The sequence below is a fragment of the Carassius gibelio genome, chromosome B16 (assembly GCF_023724105.1).
Source record: "Carassius gibelio isolate Cgi1373 ecotype wild population from Czech Republic chromosome B16, carGib1.2-hapl.c, whole genome shotgun sequence".
Classification (NCBI taxonomy): domain Eukaryota; kingdom Metazoa; phylum Chordata; class Actinopteri; order Cypriniformes; family Cyprinidae; genus Carassius; species Carassius gibelio.
In genome coordinates, this window is record NC_068411.1 from 18,076,587 (window position 1) to 18,103,338 (window position 26,752).

The window sequence follows — 26,752 nt, forward strand, 5'->3', positions numbered from 1 at the left end:
TCTACCTGTAAAATTATGGATTATTAACGTCTACACCTACCGCAATCCTAAACCTTCCCTTACAGTAATGCAAATACAGTAATTATGTGTTATATTCGCGCTTGTAGCTGGGAGGAATACAGCTTAAGGAAATCAACACTAACTATTTTTTCTACCCATTAGATTGTTTTTTATTAAAGTCTACAACTACCCCAACCCTAAACCTAACCTTACAATAATACAGATAAATGTTGTTCAGCATGAGAAAAAGGAAGCAATTTTGATGTCCGCATGCGCAGTAAACCCTTGGCAAAACATTCTGACTGGTAGAATAAAATGTCAGGTCACCGGCCGTTAAGCTCTGCCCATTTCACATCTGTACCATATGTTGTATTATTTAATGTTTTACTGTTTAATATATATCCATAAATGTATATCGTATTATCCACATCGTATTCTATTTTATTATTTTATGTCGTATATGATCCTACAATAGCTAAGTCTAAATATATAAATATTAATTTGTTCAAGCAGAGGTTAAATGCTGAAGAGACGTAATCTAATTACTATTCATGAGCGAAGCTGTCGCCATAGTAGGATTCGAAAGTTTGCCTTCCCCCGACACCAACACTGCCCTGTCCTTTACCGCGAAAAGTGTGGTGCCTTTCCTATCGAGGAAAGCTTGAGCTGGCTACAGCCATTATGGCTGCTGTTTATGCTAGAAATGATGGTAGTTTGCAATCCAATAATGAAATTTTGTCCTCTGAATATGATAAAGGTGCAGCCCAAGAGGTAAACATCGATCAAGTGAGCAGTAGCAAAGCCAGCAATGCTAAAAACACGGACGGAGAAATGGAATTAAGTCCCAGTGGCCCCATATTGAAAGCCCAGGACCACGCCGAAGTTGTGGCAGCCAATTCTGCAGCTGCACCCGTGAAGATTAAAAGAGAACAAGCAGCGGAAGATGAATGTGTAGTTGTACATACAGACGAGATCGAGGAAGAAAATTTGGCTGATATGTCTACCAATAAACGAGACTCGTCCGAAAGAGATAAAAGTGTAGAAGGTAAGCAACTTTTTTTTGTTGCTGTTGACAACACAGACCTATCACCTAGCCACAAGCAATATTTTAACTCGAAACAAAGAGTCACCTAACGTTAAATATAAATTAGCCTCTTCTTACATTCGAGGTCTCTGTGCGATTATACACACAAACGTGACATCATATTTTATTATAATTTAATTGGGTAAATGAAAGACTTGCAGCTTATTTATTATGGTTTATAATTTGTTGAAACACCTGAATTAATTTGCACGCGTCGTCACAGAGAATAACAAGACGGCAGCTGCTGCTGCTGCATGCCCATGAGGAATTTCTGTTTTAAACATGTCCTTCGTGCTGCCTGTAATTATTTCTGTAATTATTTCTTAGTATAGAGTTGACTAGTTTTGACTGGAATTTCACAACAGTGAGGTTTTCGTCTTAGACTAAATAAACTCCGTTATTTCAAACCAGTTTTACAGTCATTGTAGTAGAAGATGTTGGTTTCTCGTTCATATATATAATCAACTCCACCTTAACTGATATTGCAGTATCGCTATGTTGCCAGTAGATGGTAGGCTTTACTCATTTTAAATTACGCATGTGCAAAACAAAAAAAGAGAAAAAAAAAAAAAGAAAGAAAGAAAGCATAAGTAAGCGAGTTAAATGTTATTTAGGACAATTTTCCAGTAATTTAAATTCTCTAGTCATGCATTATGTGTTTGGGAAATATGTTTTAGCATTTCGTTAGTGTCATAATATTTTGGATTGTTGGATATTTGACAATGTGGTCGATATCATTTAAGGTGGAACAAATAATTATAAGACGAATTGTTCTGTCGTTACCTGGCAACAGAGCGGCAGGCTATATCGAATTCATTTACAGCATTGCAAAATGTAATCATCTGATCATTCTAACCATTTTTTGTTTTGTTTTGTAATTTTATAAATGTATTTGTTATTCTCATTAAGAAAAAGTTTATTTACTCATGATTTGTATTTCTTCACAATAGTGAGATTTTCATATATTTATAACAAGCAATAATAATACTCTTAACTTTTGTCTTATTTGTGACCCTAAACCTCTGTACTGTTAAAATTGACATGAATAAATTATTTCCACTTTATTATTGTTGTTTTTTTCTTCCTCCGTTTTTTTTTTTTTTTTTTCATTTTATTTGTTGGCTCTATACATTTATTTTTCTCTCTCCTCTGGCAACAGGCGTCGCCTTGACCTCCCATTTTCCCCTTTCTATTTTTAGGGGATTGGCCATTTCGCTGTGAGGATTGCAGTGAGGCCTTTGGGAACAAGGAGGACTACTTAGCGCATCGCAGTGAGCATATCCATGATGGTCCCATAGTCTGCCTGGACACAGATTCGCAGTGGGATGACCTGCTTATCTCGACTGACGGAGGACGGAGAATGTTGTTCTGTGCTCTTTGTGGTCAAAAGTTTTCAAGCTCGAAAGGCTTTTTCAGCCATCAACTGAAGCACCGCAATCAAGCCATTAAACAGGGGATATGTGATGGTGAAGGTGCAGTAAGGCAGAAGCTTTTCAAATGTAAGGATTGCGGTAAAGCTTATTCCACTGTTGGCCTGTGTCTCAACCATCAGCGTTCACATAAACAGGCCTCAAAATCTGTTTTTCATCAGCTCGCTCATCTAAAGAAAAAGTCATTTCGTTGCCCCACCTGTGGACGCTGTTACTCTCGAGCTTCGGCTCTTGACGCGCATCGTCGTTGTCATGAGGTAAAGCTAGTGAAATCCAAAAGCTGTGAAGCTGAGAAGCTTAATGAAGCTCCAGGTCAAACCAAAGACAGTGGCACAAGCCCTGAACAGAATGAGGAGCCTGAGCGAAAGGTTTTTCAGTGCATCTGTGGCAAATCATTTCGCACCATGTGTGGCCTTGGCACACACAAGAGATTCTCAACCAGCTGTTCAGATGGAAAGGTGAAGGAGGAAATTAAGCATCCGTTTGTTTGCTCTGAATGCAGCAAGACCTTTGTAAGCTCTGTGGCTCTGTTGTGCCATCAGCGTTGGCATAAAAGACGGGCACAACTTGGCTGCAATGACCAGCCGTATAAATGTACAGAGTGTGGCAAGGTCTTCACCTCACTCACATTCTACAGTAAGCACCAGCGATTGGCGCACAGCGAAGAGCTGCCAGCAAAATCATTCCTTCATCAAGTTATCCAGCTCAAGAAGAAAGCTTTTGAGTGTGAGGAGTGTGGTCGTCGGTTCTCACGAGCATCCGCCCTGCAGTCGCATCAGCTCTGTCATACTGATGTCTTCCGTGACATCATGGAGAAGAAGTCTGATACGAGCACCGCCACTCAGCCAGTAAAAATATATCAGAATGATGATGCTGACAGTGTTGTTGTTCATTCTCAAGACATATCACATGCTCAAGTTCAAGAGAAAGATATAGTCAACTATAGTCACGCAGCAGAAGAGCATGAGGCCACAGATGTCGATTATGAAGTTGTCCATATTACGGCTTCAGATGATTATGAGAACAACAGTGGTCTCTCTCAGGATCAAAATCCTGATCTTGAGTTAGTGTGTGAGTCAGACCAGGAGGAAAAAGATGACTTGGGTCAAACTGAATGCACCTCCTCCCTGCAGTTGAATCCAGAAATTGATGTCAAAATTGTACAGATTGATTATGAGCCCTTAAATGATGAGCCATTAATAAATGCAGAACTAACAAGCAAAATAAGTCCTCAAGAGGCAAAGTATGATTGTCCACATTGTGATCGAAAGTTTGTCAAGGCTTTGTCCTTGCGCTGTCACATACTCTGGCACAAAGGGTGCATGGGAAAAAAATCAGATGGGAGGCAGAAGTTTGACGTACTGATACCAACTAAGAGGACACTTTTAACATGTGAGGTTTGTGGCCATGAAAGTGCCTCCAAGAGTGCGCATTACTTTCACATGGGCAAGCATGAAGATAAAGTAGCATATAAGTCTATTTCGTACCAACTTGCAAATCTGCAGAAGAACAATATTAAGTGTGAAGAGTGTGGCAAGTCTTTTTCTCGACTGTCTGCACTGCATTCTCACCAACAGCATCACAGTAGAAAAAAGGCCTTTGCTTGCTTGGAGTGTAACAGGAGCTATGCGACCGCAAGTGGTCTGTACAACCACCAGAAGGTTTGCAATGGCAGTGCCAAAGACGAAAAGACAAAGCATTTCAACCCAACCAAGTCACTTCTGGGTCCAAAGGTTCATCATTGTAAAAAGTGTGGTAAAGGTTTTTGGTCTTTGGGAGCTTTCTGTCATCACAAGCAAAACCACTTGGAGTGTGCTGATGTCGAGACGAGGCCTGCGGGAGAGCCTGACTCTGAGAATGTTCTCATTCGACGCAAGAAAAAGGGTCGTAGGGGTGGTTATAGAAGAGTGCACCCTATGAATTCAAAAGAGGAACATAAATGTGAGGTGTGTGGCAAATCATACCACATGCTTGCTTGTTTTCTTAAACACAAGCTTGTCCATGATCAAGGTGTCCAACTTGCTGTCAAATCTTTTGACTATCAAGTACAACAACTGAAAAAGAACTCCTACCAATGTCCCTATTGCGGAAAAGTTTTCTCCCGCGCCATGGCCCTCCAGTTTCACATGAAAAGTCACGGCTTTGACACTGGCAATGCTTTGATTGACTCTGACTTGTCTGAGCAACTTCAGTGTCCAACGTGCTATGTTTTATTAGCATCTGAGTCAATGCTACAAAATCATCAGAAGCACTGTTCAAAGCCAGAAGACAAAGTGGAATTTCCAGAAGAATGTGTGAAAGTTGGGATAGAGGAGCAAAAAGCTGAAGATGTTTGTCACTCTTCTCAGACGGCTGATTCTGGACAAGTACAGAAAACATCTTCAACTTCGGATTTGAAATATAAATGTCAGGACTGTAGCCGAAGCTTTTCGGTAATTGGTGCGCTTAATTTTCACAAGCGAATTCATCGCAAAGGTCACCAATCTAAAAAGATGAAATCCCATTCAGCAAAACAGTTAAATATTTGCAAAGTAAAGTCAGATAATTTTTCTGCAACATCGTCTTTTGCTTGTGCTGAATGCGGAAGATATTTTAGCTCCAATTCAGCTCTTGGCACACACAAGCGATGGCATAAAGACAAAAAATTTGCCCGATTTCTTTCAAGGACCAGTAAGATACGCTCAAGGAAAAGTATGGACGGTGGACCATATTTATGCAATGTATGTGGGAAAGGATTCTTTTACCTTTGTGTTCTTCGCCGACATGAGCTACATCACCCTCCCATGGAAGCTCAACACCAAAAAGAGCATGAAGTTGGTAAATCAAATAGTGGTTTTACCTGTCCAGATTGTCAGATGTCATTCTCAAGTGGCTCTCTTCTAACAAGTCACTTTGAAGAACATCATAGCAAGCCTAGTGAAACTGAGAAACTCCAGTCTGAAATCCTCACTGCAGATGAGTTTGGTCCACCCATCAAACAATCGTACACATCCAAAACAAAAGAGAACACTAAGGTGCAACACCATCAGTGCCCCTACTGCACCAAGAGCTTCTTGAACATACGTGGCCTTCGTGCACACAAATGGCAGAAACACAACAAGGTTAGCGAACATAACACTGCGTCTCTAGAAGAGCCCTCGGCATATGAGAAGCCCTTCACTTCTCAACGGGTCGTTCCTAAAATGCAGACTAAGAAAGAGCTGAAACCGACTAAGAAAGAGCTGAAAACTTCTAAGGAGGAAGAACCCATACAGCGTAGTCGAAATGTAGAACTCACTAAATGTTTTTTCAAATGTGATAAATGTGCTAAAGTGTTTCCAAGTGAGGAGCAGTTAACCGCTCACAAAGAGGTTGCGAAGACTCGTCCGCACTGCTGCGCTCTTTGCTGTCGTGGTTACTGGACTGAAAACCAGCTTCACCAGCATCTCGCATGGCACAACGAAGTACGCCGACGTCTCCCAACCGAACTGCGATACAGACTGAGTGCTTCCATGGCACCTGGGCCTTCAGACAACCTGCAGGCTTTATCGCACAGATCAGAGTCTATAATCAAGCTGCCTGTAGCCCTAGTAAATCCACAACTCAATAGCCATAAATGTCTGCACTGCGCAAAAACGTTCTTATCACCTCGTGCTTTGCAGCAGCACCAGACTCTTCACAAAAATGAGGAGCCCTACCATTGTTCTTTGTGTTCAAAGACCTTTACTGAAATCAGAAATCTTATTGACCACCATCAGGAGTGCTTGGGTGATAAAGAGCTAAAAGACAGGTACTCCTCTCCCGTAGTAAGAGGCGCTCTTCACCTAACTTGCACTGAGTGTGGGATTTCCTTCAAACAGGAAACAGAACTGCATCAGCATTATATTGAGCATGCACGTGGGTTCTAAAATGTGTAAAAATGCATGAGAATGGACATTGGTTTCTGGGACATTGTTTACTGCTCATACACTGATTTAATTTAGTGCTTGATTCAAGTTTGTTACCTGCTGTTGGTGTTAGTATGCAGTAGAAGAACTGTTTGTCTTAAAGAGGAAGGAAAATGCCACAAACAGCTTTTAAATTCTACATGTTCACTGAAATTGTTGTAGAGAGAAATATGTCAGCTAAATTGAAAGCATTATCATGGATGTCCTTTAAACCGAACAGTGTGTTCTAATTACTTACATAAGTTGCATAATTCTAGTACTCCCTTTAAAATGTCTTTAGACCTCTGCTAAGTGTTTCAATGCATTTAGGGGTTTTTGAAGATTTATTTTCTTTCTCTTTTTTTTGATTGCTCAGTTTAGTGCCTGTGCTGCTTTTGGTCATCTTGTACTTTGAAAGTGCTGTTAATTTAAGCTACAAACGTGTTTGTTAGATATAAGTTCTACATGTTTTTTTTTTTTGTTTTTTTTAAGTTGCGCTTTTTGGAAGCATTACATCTTAAATCTTCTGTTTGGTCGTACTAGACATTGTTTTACAGCATCCGTTCATGCTATTGTCATTGTTCCTTTCTTGATATTGATGTCTGCGTAGCATAATCCACCATTCTGTTACAATAAGTTTTGGTGGTTTTTTTTTTTGTTTTTTTCAAGTTATTGAAAAATAATGTTTTTTGTTTAATGTGACTCTCTAAAATGTTGTGACTGTACAGAAAATTATTGCCATATAATGCTACGTTCTTGTATAAACTCCCTTAAGTCATGTTAAAGAAATCGAGAATGTATGAATAAGATGCAAACTGTATAGTAGGTAGATGGAGGGTTCTTTGTGTAGGCCTTGCATGTTGAATCATAATTAGAATAGCTTATCATTTGAACTGAAAAATCTTTCAATTCAACAGTTGTTATGTTATCATTCCATTATGTCAAGTCTTGGGTGGCCGGTGATTGTGAAGGATTATGGTTGGTTTGTTAATAAAAGACCATCCTTTAAATTGATTCAGTTTCAAAAATTGTGAGATTAACCAGGAATTAAACATGACTTGAACAGGTACAAAATATGCATGCACCCAGATGGAAGAGAAATTCCAAGTAATAATATTAATAATTGTGGACTGAAACTTGTGTAACGTATCATCAAACTTTGGACCTCAATATGTTTTTACTTGCACTGATACTTAAGTTTAACATGGTAATTTCATCTCTCCCAAAATACTGTACTTGTTGTTTGCTGATAGATAAAGGAAGCACTGAATGTCTTAAACGCTTAAAGAATTTTAATACAAAGTGTCTTACTAATTGGGAATTGTTTCATATTGCTCTTGGTATGATGGATTGTACTTTCCCAAAACTGCTTCTGTATGGTTTTCTAATAATTACAGGTTTCCACTTTAATCCTTACCTATGTTTAAAAAAAAAAAAAACACTGGATGTAGATATTTGAAATAAGAAATTAAATGGTCAGTTTCAATAAAAGCTGTCTGTGTTATTTTGCCTTGTTAGATAAGCCTTGTTCATGTTGCTATAGTCTTGTTTATTCTCCCACTCCCTCTTTAAATACAGTGGTGGTACAGTATATCTGAATGTTATGACATATTTTTGCAATTGTCATGCTATTTGCCCTTGAGGTGGCTTTTCCTTTTCCAGTGACATAACTCATAGAGTACTATTTTTGTCTGAATGATTTCACTGGAAAAAAGATACTGATTAATATTAACATGAATAGTTTATTTTACCATAAATAAGAGTGTATGTTTATGCAATTTGTGATTCCAAACACACCATACCATAAAAATCATAAAATTCTTGAGATGTCAAAATGTTTTCCAGCAGAACACAATGCATATTTCATCCTCTTTCTAAAACTACCTTTTATGACTTAACCTAGCTGACATTTTTACAGTGAAAATTGTATGAGTAATAGTATTAAAATATGCTATGTTCACACACTGATGGTAAGCGATAGTTGTAATAAGATAATAATAAATCAGGTTAACACTGAATGGACAAAATATTGCAGTAGATATACAATTTATTTTGGTCTTTTATTGATATCAGTTTATGTGTTACTGACATAATTCATTCTCTTTTCTCTAGTGAAACTCTGCACCAAGAGCTGTAAGGACTGCGGGCAGCGGTTCACTAACCGGAAGGCCTTCAGAATTCATATCCGTGAACATGTGAATGAGAAGAGAAAAGGGGATAGACAGGTGGAATCTGTCACTAATGGAAATGACAATCATCTGAGATACGTTACAAAAAAGAAAAAAGTGAAAGAAGAAAAAGAAACCGATGAAGATGAATCTGTTGATGGTTCTCGTCACAGAAAACCATCTGAGATTTTGCCCTCCCACCCTGCTTTTGATATGCTGTTAAAGGAAGAAAAGCCAGTGTTTGTGAGGACAAACAGGGTCTATGTCTGTGCTGTCTGTGGAAAGGTCTATTCCTACTTTGAGTCTTTCAGAAATCACCAGAAACTGCACATAATTAAAGCCCAGCAGCCTGAAATCCGCTGTGAAAAATGTCAGAAAACTTTCAGTCGTCTAGTCTCTCTCACACTTCATCTGAAACTAAGCAAGCAGTGTGTTCCTGAAGAGCCTTCCGACCTTCACTGTGAGCGGTGTGATCAGTCTTTTGCCTCTGCTGTAGTATTGGCGAGCCATCAGGAAATGCACAAGCAGAGGCCTTTCTGGTGTGATGTATGTGCTAAAGGTTTCAGAAGTTCAGTAGGATTGGAAAGACACTTGCTTGGCCATGAAAACAAAAAACACACCTGTGATATCTGCCAGAAGTCCTTTCGGGTAGCAGCAGAACTGCGGTACCATTACAACATTCACACTGGTGCCAAGCCTTACACTTGCGATTTTTGCTACAAGAGTTTCTCGCAAATGGGAAATCTAATTACCCATCGGAAAAAACACCTGGAGGTCTTTAAAGAAGGAGAGGCTGTTCCCCTCGGGAAAAGGCACACTGGTTTAAGAGGAAAGAATCGAGTGTCCGTTATGAAGAAAGTTGTTTTAAGAGCAAATAATGTTTTTGGTCAAGACGAAGTAATGAAGAAGGATCCAAATGAAAACTGTGAAGAGAAACATGTTGATGTCAATAACGCCACCTTACCTGAGAGCCATTCTCCTGACACTTGTGACTCATCAGACATCTCATCAGATGAACCACAAAAATGTTTAAAAGAAGACCAGGAATTTGATGGTGACTGGCAGTGTATTGATTGTAGTGCACATTTCACTCAGGAGTCTGAGCTTCACATGCATTATATGAAGCATGCAAGTGGAGACATTTAATGCACAGTATGTTTATTATTAAACTGGCATTTTGATGTACTCTTTTCTCTATAACTGAATGTCTCAATGACCAAAGACTAGTTGACACGCAATACTATTAGACTTTAAAATGCATTATATAATATTTGATTTGTCACTGCGAGTTAATTTTTGGATGATGTTAATTAAATCATCAGATTGCCTGGTTTACTTTTTTACACCACTGCTTAACATTACAACTTTGTATTTTAGATAGACCTTTATCGGAGTCATTGTCTTTATAGATGTTTCATACTTTCATACAAAACCACACTTATCTAATTTTATTTTCCAAACTATTCTGGGGGTTCTGTGGTGTGGGAGTTGTTTATTGGCGGTGCTCAACGAGGCTATTCTTGGGGTTTATGTGGAGGTGTTCCGCTAAACTGCCTGGGTCCAGTCCACCATAGCTAACAATTAACTATTTGTTCAGCCAAGTTGTACCTTTATCTGTAATTAAATTCAGGTTGAAATAAAAAAGTGTTTTTAATCTTTGTTAGTATTTTTAAAGGTCGTGCTTGCTCTCACCACAAATTGTTAGCGAATTTCATGGCACTTGGGGCTACACTTTCAGGCTATATTGTAGAGATACAAGTCCTGTAACCATTATAAGTCCACGACTTGACAGCCATAATTTTCAGTACTGTGATAAATCCTTGTCATTGCATTAAAGCAGCAACTGACGGAGTCACATGGCTGTTCGTTGTGTTCACAATCACAAACTTGTGATTTCAGAGACAGAATCATCAGACATCGGTGGCTCCGTCTCATCAGACTCCACATCAGATTAAGATCAAGAACAGAAACATCATAGATGAGGCATGAGGGGAGGTCATTCGCTGGGGAGTCTGAGCTTTATGAATAAGCTTCTGAATGAAACATGCAAGACAGGAAGTTTGATATATGCTTATTTTTAGACATCATGTGCCCAAAACAATATACATTCATTCAACAATAAATTAAATCTGATTATTGATGTGCATCAGGCACTCATTTTGGTGAAAAATCTAATATCATCTAGGAAAGACAGTTTAGGAGCAAAGAATGGTTTTGATCAAGAAGGAAATGGAAAACTTATTCAGAGGAAAAGTTGATGAGGATGACTGTTTGTATGACATAGAACCATCTGATTCTAGTGATCATGAAGTCAGATCATTTAGGTGAGGCACAATGATAATTTGTGAGCATAGGGAATTCAGACTGGGAGGGTTTGAATGTGGGAGTATGAGTTTCATATGCATTATGAGCCATGCAAGCTATATACAATATATATACCCTCAGTTTTATATGCTCATCCACTCTGCTTTTGGACACGGCCACTACAATTTCAGCTGACTGCACAAGGTATTCATTTATTATTATTTAGTAATTATTAATATATGGCACTAACATTTATCACTTCTTTAAAAACAATAATGCTGTTCCTGAACTTTGCAGAAACTCTTTCTAAACTTGACTGGATTTTGACCTCTTCTTCTCTCCTTCACTGCAATGAGGACCATCGTGTTTGCCTTGCTGGTCATGGCTGTCGGTATGTAGATCTCTCTTGTTAGTTATTGTCCATGTCAGTTGTAATCGTGTCTACCTACCAGAAATATTCCTTAGATAGTCTTTAATGTTATGGTGAGCATGATTTCACCAAGTACAACATGTTCCTAGATCAACATCCTTGTTGATCTTGGAACTACATTCCAATCAACCAATCAGAATTGAGAGATAACTTTTCATAAAATATCTGTTTTAGGCTTACAATCAGGGTTAGGTTCTTCAACACCCTTGTTAATCCGCTATCATTTCCCACTGATTTTAGGAATACATTATGGGTAGGGTTAGGTTTAGGGGTAGGGATTGGGTTAAGTCTATATTTTTGGACTATAATGTTGATCCAGGATCATCAGAAGATGTTGATCCATGAACATGTCTTACTTGGCAAAATCACAGCGACCTTAATGTTACTATGGTAAATACTACAACATTGTTAACCAATAAATAAACAGTAAACATGACAAACAGAAACACTACATATCATTTGTATTCAATAATTCAATGGGGTTTTTTTTATTCTGAAGCTTGTAGCCCAGGATACAAAATCTTTGGAGGTGAGGACTGTGTACCCAATTCCCAGCCCTGGCAAGTCTACCTTACTTCTAATGGGGAACCCTGGTGTGGAGGATCTCTGATTAATGAAAGATGGGTTGTTTCTGCCGCTCACTGCAAGATGCCGTGAGTATATATCCTCACTTGTATTCATTTATTCATAAAAAGGAAACATTTATATGATATTGTTTATTCTTTTCTAAATGTGTACTAATTGATGGTTGTATTAGTACTATTGATGGTTGTAAAATGTAACAGTGGCAGGGTTTCAAAAGAAGTTATCTGTAATAATTCACATCGACATAATGTCTTAGAGATTAGATAAAACCCAATTGAGACTATCCATAGACGTAATAGGTTAGGCAATGTTGTTTATAAATGTTGTATTACAGCACAGTAATGCACGAGTTTCTTGTCAAATAGAGCTTCTAATCTTACTGTCCACCTGGGAAAGCACAATGTGAGTGTTGAAGAAAGCACAGAGCAAAGGATCGGTGTAGAGAAGGTGATTCCACACCCAGACTTTAATGAACATACATTAAACAGTGATTTCATGCTGATCAAACTGAAAGAGCCTGCCGTCTGTAATGAGTTTGTAAAGCCAATCCCTCTGGCGACCAGATGCTCTTGTGCAGGGGAGCAGTGCTTGGTTTCTGGATGGGGCTTAACTGAAGGTGAGATTTTAAGTAATAAAATAATTTAGTTTTTATTTAAATTATGTCAGTGCTTTAAGTGTTATTTATATCATATATAAAATATAAGAAGCTTTAGTGTTTTTCATATATATTTCAATTTTATTCCCAGATGGAAATCCTTCTGTGCTGCAGTGTCTGGAATTGCCTGTACTGTCAAAGGAACAGTGTGTGGGTGCATACGATCGTAGAATAACTGAAAACATGTTCTGTGCTGGATTCATGAAAGGAGGCAAAGACTCATGTCAGGTACCGCGTTGGCTTAGTCTTCTTTGTTATTCTGTAAATTTTCATGCCAACTCTTTTCATTTTAATTTTCCTTGGGGTTTTTTTTCTTCTCAGGGTGACTCTGGCGGTCCTTTAGTGTGTAATGGGGAACTGCGAGGAGTTGTTTCCTGGGGTATAGGCTGTGCTCAAGAAGGCTATCCTGGGGTTTATGTTGAGGTGTGCCGCTACACTGCCTGGACCAAAAATATCATAGATAACAATTAACTGTTTGTTCAGCCTAGCTAACCTGAACATTTTCATTTTCCCTTCTAAAATATCTGCCATTAAAAATAGCTTGAAACATGCTGTCTAACAGTTTGTTTGTCTTACTGTGAAATGATCAGTGTATTTTTAAGCTGTTTTATATAGGCCTATTTAAAGTATATAATCAGTGCCCTCCATAAGTATTGGGAGAGTAATAACAAAATTGCTTTGTTTGCTGTATGATCAAAAAATCTGATAATACGATTAAAAGATGAATATGAGACAAATCTACTGAATGTCACATTTGATTATTAGCTTTTTCAACACATCCATGTTTTACCAAATAAAAAGCACAGCACTTTTAGTGGTCATCCCACTATCTGATGTGAGCATAAGCAGAGGTATAAAGTACTTGAGTAAATGTAAATAATTACTGTACTTAAGTATCTTTTCAGGTACTTGTAGTTGTACTGAGTATCAAAGATATTAGCAACTTCTACTCTCTACTTCACTACACTACAGTATCTGTACTCTTTACTCCACTACATTTGGAATGAGTGTTGCAATTACACATTACATTTTGCATGGTGCCTAGTTTTTCTGCAGCAGTTTATTTATGCTACAAAAGATGTGGTACTATATCCAGAGCACTGAAAGTACTATATTGTGTATAATGTATTGTGCTTTTTCCCTTTAACCAAACTTGTCAACAAGGCTACTTTGAGGTGAAGGTGAATTTGAGTTTCTTTGAGTTTTATAAATGAGATAAGGACATGACTGCAGCTGCCAATGAGGCCCAAATCAGCACATCCAGTGAGAAGGCTTTGACTTTTTAATTTTACTTAACATATTTACTTATAAATATTTAATTTATCTGTTACACTGAATTGACCTTTTTGAAGGATATTGTTTTGTGTTTTTGCAATTTTGAGGTGTTCGGTTTCATTTTGGTTTCAGAAAATATGTGGGATTGCTGTCCTCACATATCAGGGGTCTCATTTATAAAACTCTCTGTAGATTTCATCCTAAAATTGTACTTAGGTACAAAAGCTAGAACCTGCTCAATAATCCCTTTATAAATCCCAGTCAGGGGAAGATTGTGCATACGTGCTTCTCCACCCCGACTCCTCCCCAAAATAACCATCTTTGAGCCTATATTTAGTATAAGTAAAATACTTAAGTACTGTTAAAATCAGATACTCTAATACTTTTACTCGAGTTGTTTTGGAATTGGTGACTTGTAACGTGTAGTGGAGTAATTTTCACTGTAAGGGATCTGTACTTTTACTCAAGATTTTCAGGTACTCTTTACACCTCTGAGCATAAGTATTAGGACAGCTGAGGTTCACCCATGTTCTTATTTTTTGGTAACTCTAATCTTGCCTTTCTATTTTTGGTGCTGGTCAGAGGTTTGCATCTTACTGTGTACCTTCTGTAATTCTGTGTCAAAATATCCTCCGGACAATAAATTGTCAGAACATCACCTCAGCTTTCTGGAGTTTACACGTTATACAGACACATATTTTAGGGTTCATTTTCACAGATTTTAAAATGTGGGTTTTTTTTCTCCGCCAATCAGGTCGTTATTGGTTGCCTTTTGTTTTTGCTATAGTTCTTATTGACTTCCTTTTTTCCTTTAGGATCCAAATTGCTTGCTTTTCTCCCAAAATTAGACCCCTTTTGTTCAGAATGCAGAAGCAATGCATATAACTGATAAAACATATTGTCTGTTTTTAATATCTGAAGAATTAATGCAACAGGACACAGCTGAACAAATGTTCCAATACTTATGCTCACATCAGATAGAGATAATACTCTAAAAGTACTGATCCTCTTAGCTGGTAAAACATCTTTGTGTTGAATCACCCAATAATAAAATGTAACATTCTGTAGTTTTGTCCCATATTCATTATTCAGTAATTTTCACAGATTTTTTGTTTTCCACAGCAAACAGAGCTATTTTATCTTTCCTGTCCCAAAATTTATGGAGGGCATGTATAATATATATAATTGTCAAATGATTAATCATGATTAATCGCATCACAATAAGTTTGTGTTTACATAATATATGTGTGTATAATGTGCATATTTATTATGTGTGTATAATGTGCATATTTATTATGCATATATAAATACAAACATGTGGATGTATTTAAGAAACATATGTTAAATATATTTACATATAAAAAAATAAGAATATAAATGTATACATGTTAATACATGTTAATATTTTGAAAATATTTACTTTATGTATTTATATATACATAAATAAAATACACACACACATATGTAAACAAAAAAATAATAATTCGTTTGACAGCTGCTTTTCCAAGTAAAAACCGCCAAATTACGTTTACGCGTAGTTACGTTATGAAACGTAATATTCAGATGGTGGGAAGAATTTTTTTATTTATTTATTTATTCATTCATTCATTTTTATTCCCAGCAAATAGGAGTTAAAACTCCCAGCCGAATGATACTCCTCCAATAATAGACCATACAAATTGCCAATAATGAATAAATTAATAATATCTTGAAAATATTGTCAAGTTGCAAACAACAATAAAATCAGAGGAGGACTTCTAATTGTTTTATTTATTTATTTTTACCACTTAGCACGTTGACAATGTCTTTATCACTGTTTATGACCAGACGTGTTTTTAGTAGACTTTGGTAGACTTTCAGACCTTTTTTTTTAGATTTGCTTTGTTTGAGAAAGCATGAAAATGTACAGTACAGTTATGATGTGCAGGCCAGTAAACCAATGAGAACGCACTACAATTCTGACGAGTCATGGCAAAAGAGCGGACGTACAGAAAATTACCGTTGTTTTCAAATAAATTATTTTACATACTTATTCCCAACACTGTACTAAGCTTTAAGTCACATCTCAAATATAACTTAGTCAGTTGACAGTGAACAATAAAGACTTTTTTTTTTTTGCAAAAATCATAAAGTAGCATGCATGTGACATTAGTGCTTATATTAACGAAATGAAATATAAACTTACCTCTAAATTTCGCCTCACCAATTTTTTGAGGTGAGAATGCGATGCGATCCCTGAAACGACTAATATTTTATTTCAAGGACTACAACTATTTCTGTGAACTACAACTCCCACAAGGGTGAGTCTCAGTTTGTGCGTGACGTCACACAACCTGGATCTCAGTGTTGTGATATGGCGATCTCGCATAAAGCCCATCACATAATGGCAAAATCAAAGGTCTATCAAGAAAATGCAGTGTAGCAAAGATCCCGGGAGGACGAAAAAGAAAACCGGTGAGTTGGGGGTTTATATTAGTTAATGCATTGCTGTGGAGTCCCACCTTTAAGGCTATGCATAAGCGCACAGACGCGCCATATAACAGGCAGTTTTGCACACAATGGGTGAGAACAGCAAATCCTCTTGCTGGGGAAACATTGAAGCATCTACGCACGGGTGAGAGTAAATCGCCATATTTTTGTATTCGTGTTTATTTGGACTTCTATTTCCTACGTCGCTCAAATTATTTTTATGAACCTGTGAAGTGGGCTGTGTCTCAACCTAGTGATGATATACATTCATAGGCAGCAGATTTATCATATCAATAACCACTTGAACCTGTTTCTTTGTATTGCATACCTAACCAAGACGACTAATGTTAATACATCTATTTTTTTCATGAATGTTGCATAGGTTGCATTTACTCAATTGTTTTATCTAACAATTCTAGGACATTTCCTATTCAGATATCCTTAAGAAACTTCTACATGACTGGGCTCTTTAGGCTCACTTCCTCCACCATGCTAATTATTGATATTTAAATGTTAACATGTAAAAAAATAAAGTTATATTTATACAACCATAATTTTTGCCACATTTTTTAATAGCTCATAACTGTATGGTGCATTGTGTCATTGGATGTGCATATATGTTTTAGTGTGTTTCTCTTGTTTTTGTTAATTAGCTTGTATATTTTCTATTTTTAGGAGACCTTTAGAGACCTGAATTCAATTTAACATCGAGTTTTACATCAGAAGTTGAGCATCATGGAGCTTGCTAATGACCCACTCTGTGAATCATCTGCTCCCGAAACCAATCTGCACAATGAGCACCTATCACTTTCAGACAGCCTGTCTCCTTTGGAAGCACCGTTAGATAGTATTGTACATGGAATAGAGGCTACAGAGGGTACAGAAAGAAACAGTAGCCTTGAGTTGAAGCTGGACCTATATGTCCCAGCACCACCAATAATAGAGCCTATAACCCCTGTAGAGGAAACAGTTGAGCTTTGTTTACTTCCTGTAGTAACAGAAGAGGACAGCACACAACCTGAAGATGCCAAAGAGGGAACAGATGAAACTAACAACGTTGCAGGCTTTCATTGTGAAAATCCGTCAGGTCTGGCTGAGACGAGTTTGGATACTGTGACAGAAGTTGAATGTAAGCATGCAACAAATGAAATAAGCTCATCAGACTTGATGGCTGCAAGTTGTGTGCCTGTAGAGCCCATAAGCGCTAATGAAACACAAAAAGGTTGTGCCAACAATAAATCATCAACTGGAAGTACAGCATATAATGTAGGCAGAAAATACATCCCTCCAAAGAAGGACAAACTTAACCCTTTGAAAATGGACATGGCCAAATCCATAATACCTCTCACCTGTAAGTATTTTGACTCTTGTGTTTGTTTCCCCATAGCTTAGCAATGGAATATTGTTACGATCCTCATAAACAGTTAAGGTCAAAAGTTTACATCCCCCTTTCAGAATCTGCTAAATGTTAATTACCAGTATTTTATCAAAAAAAGAAGGATCATACAAAATGCATGTCATTGTTTATTTAGTACAGACCTGAATAATATATTTGACCTAGAAGATGTTTACATATAGTCCACAAGAGAAAAATAGAATTGATAAAAAATTACACTGTTCGAAAGTTTACATCGTCTTGTTTCGTAATACTGTGTTGTTAGCTGAATGATCCACAGTTGTGATTTTTGTTTAGTGATAGTTGTTCATGATTCTCGTTTGTTCTGTTAACAGTTAAACTGCCTGCTCTTCTGCAGAAAAATCCTTCAGGCCTCACTAATCCTTTGGTTTTCCAGCTTTTTTTGTGTATTTGAACTCTTTCCAAGTGACTATGGTTTTGAGATCCATCTTTTCACACTGAGGACAACTGATGGACTCATATGCAACTGTTACAGTAGGTTCAAATGCTCCAGAAGAAAAAAACATGCATTAAGAGCAGGGGGTTGAAAACGTTTTAAATCGGAATTTCAGGGTAGATGTAACTTATTTAGTATTCTGAGAATCTATCTTCTGTAGCTTCTGAAGGACAGTATTAAATGAAAAAAAAAGATGTTTGGACAAAATAAAAATGTACACATTCTGATGAAAAATTTTCACTAATAAGCTATTAACTATATAAATATTTTCTCTTGTGGACTATATGTAAAACATTTTCAGGTGAAATATATTCAGGTCAGTACTAAACACTAACATCAGATTCTGAAGGGGGGTTGTAAACTTTTGACCTCAACTGTATTTATAAATTTTAATGTTGGCATGAAACTGAAATTTATATTATTTTCTTAATGAATATTGTTGATGTTATTTTTAACGATTAATTCATTTATATATATATATATATATATATATATATATATATATATATATATATATATATATATATATATATATATATATATATATATATATATATATATATTAAATTAATATTTATTCAAAATGTCACAACTTGCTCTTTCTGTGACTCACTTTTCTAATATGCATTGTTTTGTGTTTCATACCCATTTCTAGCATCCCAGCTCTCACTACAGTGCTTAGAATGTCACATCATCTTCAGTGACTCCAAAAGCAAAGAACGGCACCTTAAACTGAGCCACCCTGCAGAATATCAGCAGTGCATTCTGAGAGATGCACTCTTTACTTGCTATGTTTGTGATCAGCATTTCACTTCCTCCACAGAACTCATGGCCCATCAACGTACACACACAGGTAATGAGCGGTTCAAGTGCCCGTTCTGTAGTGAGGCCTTCTACCAATCCTGTGAGCTAACAAGTCACAAAAAAAAAATCCACTTCAGCCAACATGGATACACCTGCTCAGAGTGTGGCAAGCCTTTTAAAACTTTTACTTTGCTCAGATACCACCAGCGGGTACACACAGCAGAAAAGCCTTTTGTTTGCATGCACAAACAATGTGGTAGAAAGTTTTCTGCATCCAAGTCTCTTCAGCACCACTTAGAAAAACATCAGAAAGAAGATAACCAGGATGACCAGACAAATGCTTTAACCACCACAAAGAAAAAAAGAGATAAAAGTAAGTAACAAAAATCTTAAAACACTAAAAAGACTTCAGAGGTGATCTAATATGCTGATATATACAATAACAATAACAAATTTTAATACCTGCTGATAACCAATAAGTAACCAAAAAAATGTGCATTCTTATATTATGTGCATTCATCACTCACTGTAAAAATCAAACCTGATTGGAAAGATAACAATGGATCCTCTTTAACAATTCAGCATCATTGTTGTTAAATGTAAATGTTGCTGTGCTGACAATTTGATTTATTTATACTTTTTAATCTGCAGAAAAAAATGAGCGGATATTTCCATGCTCACAGTGTGCTGCAGTCTTCAAGACTTCTAAAGCACAACTTCTTCACATTAAAAATAAACACTCTCAAGAGTCGCAAAGTAGCAATGTGTTGGTGCCACAACTAAAGCCACCTGGACCTACCCTGACGCAGACCACAAATGGTCAACCACAGACTCTGATCTTGGAAAATGTTGGACCAGCACCACAGCAAATAGATAAGCTGGATCCTCAGCAAATTAAAAGGCTCATTGAAAAACTTGGAAATGTACAGAAAGTGAATCAATTGGTTATATTGCCTTTGCAGCCACAAAGCTTTGGGTCACCCAATTCACAGCAATTAATGCAACCATTACATGTGAATTTTACCGAGTCAATTGTTCAGCCAACACAGTGTGAGAAATCTGACACAGACTCATCCAAAACTGAGCAAATTAACCTTCATCTGTCAGCAGAAATGGGAGATTTGCAACGAAAAGAAACTGTTCTATCACAAGAAGAAACAAATATTTCAACAGAAAAATCAGAGATCCAAGTAACAGCTGTTGAACTGACACAGACAGAGGTCCAAGTGCAGATGGAGGAGATTCATCTTGAACTTATACCAATACAGACTGAAATGTCAGTTTTGCTGGATCAAACACCTTTACAGGCTGAAGTACCACATAATGATTCCGGTAATGAGATTGCACAAATAGCAGAGGAACTTATTCCAGTCACACAAGGCATTGACCTTTCAGTTTCCTTAATTCCTCAACTGGAAACTGCAAGGTCTCACCATGGGGTGGAGGAAAGTGGGCCAGTTGACACCGTAGCATTAGAGGAAATGGTTACCAATGTAGGGACGCCATGTCCTACACAAATGGTAGATTCAACAGAAATGTCAGTAGAATCTGAGACACTGGTGGTAAGTGAACAGTGTGATGTAGGCAAATTAATTGAACCTCAAGAACTTCAGGAGATCCCAGCTCAAAAGGACCAAGCTGAGTCAGAGAAGGAACCATCCATGCCAGTGGAAGCACAATCTCAGCCTGAGTCTCTCAGCACTGTGCAGAATGACATTGTAATTGACCTTCAACAAAGCTCTCTGCTAACATCAGACCAGACTAGTGCCAGTTTACAGGATTGCCCTTTTGTTCAGAAGAAAGTTCCAACAAAGAAAAAAAGACCTAAGAAACAATTGGCTGACAAAATGGAGACTAAGGAGACAAGTGAAGTATGTAGTGGTAAGGTAGCATCAACCAAGAAAGTTAATACTTCAAAAAGTACATCAAAAGTAATCACTAAAAAAAGAGAAAAGGTGAAGAACAAAAAGCTTGTTGTCAGATTTGGACCAGCTGAAAAGAAAAAAACCTCTACACCGAAGTTAATAAAAACATCAAAAACCAAACAAAACCAGAACCAGCAAATTAGCAATCAAGACCAAGTTTCTATTTTGTCTCAGCATGACAATAAATTTGATTTTAACAAAAAATTGCAAAAAGATAAAAAAGGAAAGGGGGTTGGAAGTCCTTTAGAAGCATCAGTGAAGACAACAGGTCAAATTACTAATTCATCAGACACTGTTTTGATGGAAACAGAAGCAAGGCAACAAGTGAAACCCCAGAAGAGAAAAATGAAGAATCAAAACAACTTGGACCAGAACTCAAACTCTATCCAGGAGGCTCACCAAAATGAAATCCTGGTACCTGTTCAAAATAAAAAGAAGCAAGGAAAAACATCTGAAGATGAATATCCCAAGAAACCTAAGGTTAGGAAAACCCAGAATAATGGTTTAAAGAAGAATACCCACAAACTACCAAAGCATAAAATAAAACAGGCAAAATCTAGACCTGATGTACCAGATCTGGCTCACATAGAGAAACAAGCATTGCTCTTATTAAAAGGTCACAAGCAGCCTCAGCTGAAGGTACACAAGTTGGATGCTACTGAACTCGAGAAGTCACCCCCAAGCAAGTGTGATAAAAAGGTGCTGAAAAAAACAAAAACTGCACCGAGCAAATCCTTGAATGCAGCACACCGAAAGAAAACTAAATCAGAGTGTAAGGTACAGCCTCTTTCATCTGAAATGCCTTCTGTTGAGAACAGCCCTGGTTCTGTGACTACAAAGCCCAAAATTGTACGCAAGCGCAAAGCTCCTACAAAGATAGACCAGGAAATTGCATTGAGCCCTCCATATTCTCAACTTACTCTTGGGTGCCAGGACTGTGGAAAGACATTCTCAGAAGTGTCTGCTTTACAGGAACATATGGCATCCTGGCACTCAGCTGGAAAGGCATCCTTCCCAAATGAGACAACTGATGTTGCTAAAAAACGAGTCATAAGACCTGCTCCTAATGAAAAGGGTATTCCTCCTAATGTCTTTGAAATTCAGGTTGCAACAGATTGGGACATGGAGACTGAGGTGGGGGAGATTGTGGGAGAAAGACTATCATTCCCAGCGTTAAGTCTGTCTCCTTCTTTGACTCTTGCTTCTGGTGTTGTTGAAGGAAAGGAACAAGGAGACAAAAATGTTGAAGGTACTGTTTCTGGACTTGAGCAGCCTCCTGAGCAAAATCCTTTAGAAGTTTTCAAGATCCGTTCACAGGCCTCAACCCCAACCTTAAGCAAAAGCATCGTGCCCCAGGAGCTCACAGAAAATTCTGGTGAGAGTGTGTCAGAAAAAGAACAGTTCCATGAGGTCGGGTCTATCACAGAAACGTCTTGCGCTGCACTCAAAGAGGCAGCAGAGGAAGAAATTAAAGAAGAACTGCCCTTAGAGGTGAATTTAGTTATGGTTGGAGAAACAAATGCAGATGACAACCATAACACTCAGATAGTTAACAATTCATGTTCTCAGTTTCAAGAGTCTGCAAAAGATGACAGTGTAGCATTGACTCAGAATGTTCTTACTGAGCCAGAGATAAAGCAAGAAGAAGAGGAGGTACTTGTTCGTCGAGTTGATGATAATAAAAGAGTGATGGGAGAAAATTCTGTGACAAAAGGTAAGAAAGGAGTTGGAAGAAGCCGGGGCAAGAAACCGCTAGGAAGAAGGACTAGCACAGAAAACATAAGTACAAAGGACATGGAAGGAAACAAGGATCCACAAGAATGCCAAGTTCTCTATCATTTGTGTGTACTTGATACTCCAGAGGGAAGGAACAAAGAAAAGGACATGGATGAAGGTAATGCCTCTGAAACTGGTCAACCATTGTCTTCTGAGGAGGCTCCTGAGGAACAGGTCGTTTTTGAGTTGGACTCTGTTACCACAAGTGTAATGGATATTGTAAACTCTGGAGACAGTTCATTTGAAGAATCTAGAGAGCTGGTTCGAGACGGCAGCTCTCCCGGAATCATACTGGAAAAATTCTTGTCTGCTCGGGAGAGAAATATGGAAAATCCAAACACCCGGAGTCAAACTAGGGTGAGTGTTTTTGCATGTTTTCCAGACATTTGAGATGTTATTGTCACATTTGAGTATTGACTTTTAAACTCTTCTAGAGAGTTTTGAGTATTTATTGTGTCAAGTAATGTATACAGTATGTGTATTATGTATCAGAGTTACCTAATGTTCTCATTCAAGGCAAACACATCATCTGACGTGAAAACAGAAGAACGTTCTTCAAATCTGGCTCTACACAGTCTGATTTCTTCTAAGAGTGGTGCAATGCGTGGAGTACAAATGTTTTTTGTCAAAGCTGAAGACCACTTGACTACAACTGAGATGTTTCAGGCAGTTCAGCCCGTCCATCATCGTGTTGCATGTCAAGGTCAGTTTTAACTAAATTATTTAAATGAAAAAATATTAGTTTCTGTTCTAATAGTTCTATCAGGACAATAGTTGGAGCAGCTTATTTGCAAAAGCTTGTAAAACCTAAAAATGTGTACAAAATCAGTTGTCTTTTTCAATATTTTTGGCTAATTTTTCTATACCTCTTTCAGACCAGAACAGATATGGCACATCTTCGGACTCTCATGTAGTACCCCTGCAGTCCTACAGCAAGCAATGTATATTTTATCCTGTAAAGGAGGAAGAGAAAGAGCATTTAGTGGAGCCTCCTCAAGCTGATCGGTTGTGCTTGAATTCTGGGCAACTTGCAGGTGAGAGAAGTCATTGCATTGTTAATTCAAATGTTGAATACATTTGTGGTTTTTTGTATTTCATCATTCAACTGTCCCACCAATAACTTCCCAACTCTTAACACCTGTAGGGGCTTCATCTGGAATTGAAGAATGTGAGGATGAAGTCAGGGTGGGTTCAGTACAAATGGACGTTCAGCATCTATACACAACATCTGAAGAGGGTAAATAAAACAATGGGAAGTTTAATGCATTAATGTGTGGTCTGTCCTGTGTTTAGCTTACTTTCAGAATGTGTTTTATTGTTTTTTAGGTGATGATACATCTGAACAGCAGAGAACACAAGGCTTTTTAGAATTCCTTTCTGAGAATTCAGACACGGATGATGCCGATAATGTTCACTCTGAACCAGAAGCTGAAACTATTGTGATGTCCTGTTACCATGGAATACAGAGTATTAGTACAGTACATCAAAATGGCAGAGAGAGATGTGATTCAAGTGGGAAAAAGTGAGTATTGTCGGCATAACATAAAATACTAGGAATGCCTAATTACTATTACTTAGCAGTCTTTAACAGCCATTTATTTTCTCTATTTTTAGAAATGTGGCTGGTTCCCTAAAAAGGCACTCAGAACCAGAGAGGCACTTCAACTGGAAGCCTATTAACTACTTTAATCAGTATTTTAGTTTGGACACGTGGAAAGAAATTGCTGTTTGCACAAGGAAAATATCAAAACTGCCAAACCTAGTTACAGAAAAAGAGGTTGCACAGTATGTGGGAATCCACATTGCAATGGGAACTCTAAAGGTTAGTACACGACAACATTTGAAAAATAGGTCACTCCCAAAAGATGGTGACAAACCATGGTTCTTAATATTTTAGTCATATAAAATGATTTTAAATTGACAGATGAAGCAGGTTTCTAAAATATTCTTGTTTTGAATGTTTTAGCACTATTATTTGAATTTGTCAAGTACCCTAAAAAAACCTGCCCCTACACCACTTTATAGTATTTACAGTTATTTATTTATTGCTCATTAATGTTTCCTGGGTTAAACATTACTGCAAGGCTTAAAAAGTGTAAAAAAAAAAGTCATTATGTCATTATTGTTACATTGTTAAAAATATAGATTTTATTGCTTTTAGTTTAATCAGTATAATATTTTAAGATATTGTCTTCATCTTATTGTTGTACTTTTTCAAAAAAAATTCTCAGAAAAGTTAGACATGTCTCTCCATCTGTCTTTGTCTGTTTTTCTACCACAAAGTTTCCAAGCACAAAGCTCTACTGGGAAGACTGCACACGAGTACCTCTGATCTCTGATGCCATGTCGGCTTCAAGGTTTTCTGAGCTCACTCGTAAAGTGAAGCTGGCCGTTCCTGGTGGAGCTTCTGATCTGCGTTCTGAAGAAAGGAACAGAAACCAGCAGGGACAGAGTAATGAAGATGACAGTAACAAAGAGGCACATAATTGCACAAACTTAAAGACAGATCCTTTGTGGAAAGTAATGTCATTGATGAGAAGAGTTCAAGACGGTTGTCGGGGACTGAAGAGAGATGGAAACTATGGGGTAGACCAGTACCCTCTTCCTTTTCAAAGACACCCAACCCATTCTTTACTTCACACAGTTGTCATTAATGGTGGAGGGTTGGTTGTAGACTTCAGCTTGAGTGTAGATGACTCCAATAGAGAAAATATAGTTGAGAAAATGGTGTCTAGAGGTAAGGAAAGAAATGAGGGGATGGTGTTTCTTTGCAAACCAGAACTTTCTACACCTTCTATGCTAGAGCATCTTTTAGAGGCTGGTGTGCAAAGTGCTGGCAAGGTCGGTGGGGCAAGAGGGCAAATAGGTGACGAGTTTGTGAGCTCGGATGGAAAACTCAAGCTTTTCAGGTGTCATCATGGCTTCATCCTTTCAGCAGTGGTAAAGGAAAAACCTCGCTCAACATCTCTTGTCAGCGGCTTCGAGAGAGCGATTAAAGCAGCAAATCTCAACCGCGACTTGAGAAGTCTTTATCGTACACCCTGCACAAACTCAGCAGTCAGCGCCTGGCCGCAGTCTGTGCTCTGGGACTTGATCGATCTGGTTTTAGTAAATGCATGGATACAATATAAGCAAGATTACAGTCATAGTACAGATCTGTTATCACTTATGGCATTTCGTTTGGAGGTGGCAAAAGCATTGATCCTCTCCAGTGGTGTTGACACACAAGACTCATCACCTCCCTGCCCTCCTGCTCCAAAACTGCATGGTCCAGATACAAACTCAACACCTTCTCAGGTTCTTGAGACCCCTTTGCCTGATGAGCATACAAGGTATGATGGCTTTGGGCACTGGCCAGAGCAGCTGGCAGAGGGCGAGGAGGCCAGGAGGTGCCGTTTCGGAGGCTGTGAGAGAACATCACGTGTGCGTTGTCTCAAATGCTGTGTGTTCCTGTGCATTTCTCGAAACCACAACTGCTTCCTGAAATTTCACAGTCAGGGGTCTTCATGAGACGTACAGACTGTGCACATTTTAACTTAAATTTTAACTCATTTGCTTTAATAAGATGGTTAAACATTAAGTAATTGCTCATCATGACTCAGAACAAACCCTGAGCCACCCACATCTATTCTAGCCAGGTTTTTGCTGTAAAATAAACTGTTAAGCCCACTTTGATGTATAATGAATGTTATATTGTGATTGTTATATCTCCTTTTTAATGTTGCTACTGAACTTGTATTGGTTTTTAAACCTAGCAAACATTAGAACATGTCCCATGAATTGTTTGCTTCCTAAAAGAAAAAGGTCATTGTTTGACATCAAGTGATGTTTTCGTTTAACAATTCCTGACTTCCTGCTTGTTGTGCACTGTAAAGGCATCTTCAATCTATTTGTATGAAATAAAAGCTTTTACATTTTAAAATATGAGCTCAGTCTTGTGATAAACACTTTTATGCATTTTTTTATCTAACATATACAATTATAGTCATTTTCTGTACAAATGCAATTATTTTATATATGGGCTAAACAATTAACAATGTTAAATCATTTTACAAACCATGAACTTGTTTTGCATGACAAACAGGTCGT

The 26,752-nt window shown here is 37.7% G+C and overlaps 3 protein-coding genes across 6 annotated transcripts; all 3 read left to right on the forward strand.

The window, feature by feature from the left end:
- Window positions 1-479: 479 nt before the first annotated feature.
- On the forward strand, window positions 480-10,246 carry LOC127974593 (zinc finger protein 91). Of its 2 annotated transcripts, none has more exons than XM_052577975.1 (2): window positions 480-1,045; window positions 2,284-7,904. In XM_052577975.1, the coding sequence occupies exons 1-2, from the start codon at window positions 682-684 to the stop codon at window positions 6,399-6,401; spliced, it is 4,482 nt and encodes a 1,493-aa protein (XP_052433935.1). In that variant the 5' UTR covers window positions 480-681; the 3' UTR covers window positions 6,402-7,904. The 2 variants fall into 2 exon arrangements, with proteins under 2 accessions (XP_052433935.1, XP_052433936.1); XM_052577976.1 differs by lacking the exon at window positions 2,284-7,904 and adding an exon at window positions 8,532-10,246 and having other exon boundaries at window positions 487-1,045.
- A 359-nt stretch (window positions 10,247-10,605) lies between these two features.
- LOC127974612 (trypsin) lies at window positions 10,606-13,110 on the forward strand. The gene is made up of 5 exons (XM_052578005.1): window positions 10,606-11,282; window positions 11,821-11,974; window positions 12,272-12,522; window positions 12,653-12,789; window positions 12,883-13,110. The coding sequence occupies exons 1-5, from the start codon at window positions 11,243-11,245 to the stop codon at window positions 13,030-13,032; spliced, it is 732 nt and encodes a 243-aa protein (XP_052433965.1). The 5' UTR covers window positions 10,606-11,242; the 3' UTR covers window positions 13,033-13,110.
- Window positions 13,111-16,159: 3,049 nt separating this feature from the next.
- On the forward strand, window positions 16,160-26,590 carry LOC127974592 (uncharacterized). Of its 3 annotated transcripts, XM_052577974.1 has the most exons (11): window positions 16,160-16,290; window positions 16,981-17,656; window positions 18,814-19,011; window positions 19,160-19,335; window positions 19,614-23,020; window positions 23,180-23,366; window positions 23,539-23,697; window positions 23,808-23,900; window positions 23,990-24,185; window positions 24,278-24,485; window positions 24,947-26,590. In XM_052577974.1, the coding sequence occupies exons 4-11, from the start codon at window positions 19,203-19,205 to the stop codon at window positions 26,171-26,173; spliced, it is 5,610 nt and encodes a 1,869-aa protein (XP_052433934.1). In that variant the 5' UTR covers window positions 16,160-16,290; window positions 16,981-17,656; window positions 18,814-19,011; window positions 19,160-19,202; the 3' UTR covers window positions 26,174-26,590. The 3 variants fall into 3 exon arrangements, with proteins under 3 accessions (XP_052433934.1, XP_052433931.1, XP_052433932.1); XM_052577971.1 differs by having other exon boundaries at window positions 18,814-19,335; XM_052577972.1 differs by lacking the exon at window positions 16,160-16,290 and adding an exon at window positions 16,367-16,450 and having other exon boundaries at window positions 18,814-19,335.
- The last annotated feature ends 162 nt before the right edge of the window (window positions 26,591-26,752 follow it).

Excerpts from the sequence above, each read along its gene's own strand:
- LOC127974593 (XM_052577975.1), top strand. The coding sequence starts at position 682 with ATGGCTGCTGTTTATGCTAGAAATGATGGTAGTTTGCAATCCAATAAT. Across the intron at positions 1,046-2,283 it reads AAGAGATAAAAGTGTAGAAG|GGGATTGGCCATTTCGCTGT; the intron begins GTAAGCAACTTT and ends TTCTATTTTTAG.
- LOC127974612 (XM_052578005.1), top strand. The coding sequence starts at position 11,243 with ATGAGGACCATCGTGTTTGCCTTGCTGGTCATGGCTGTCG. Across the intron at positions 11,975-12,271 it reads GCCGCTCACTGCAAGATGCC|AGCTTCTAATCTTACTGTCC; the intron begins GTGAGTATATAT and ends CTTGTCAAATAG. Across the intron at positions 12,790-12,882 it reads GAGGCAAAGACTCATGTCAG|GGTGACTCTGGCGGTCCTTT; the intron begins GTACCGCGTTGG and ends TTTTCTTCTCAG.
- LOC127974592 (XM_052577971.1), top strand. The coding sequence starts at position 17,041 with ATGGAGCTTGCTAATGACCCACTCTGTGAATCATCTGCTCCCGAAACC. Across the intron at positions 23,698-23,807 it reads GAATTCTGGGCAACTTGCAG|GGGCTTCATCTGGAATTGAA; the intron begins GTGAGAGAAGTC and ends TAACACCTGTAG. Across the intron at positions 24,486-24,946 it reads TTGCAATGGGAACTCTAAAG|TTTCCAAGCACAAAGCTCTA; the intron begins GTTAGTACACGA and ends TCTACCACAAAG.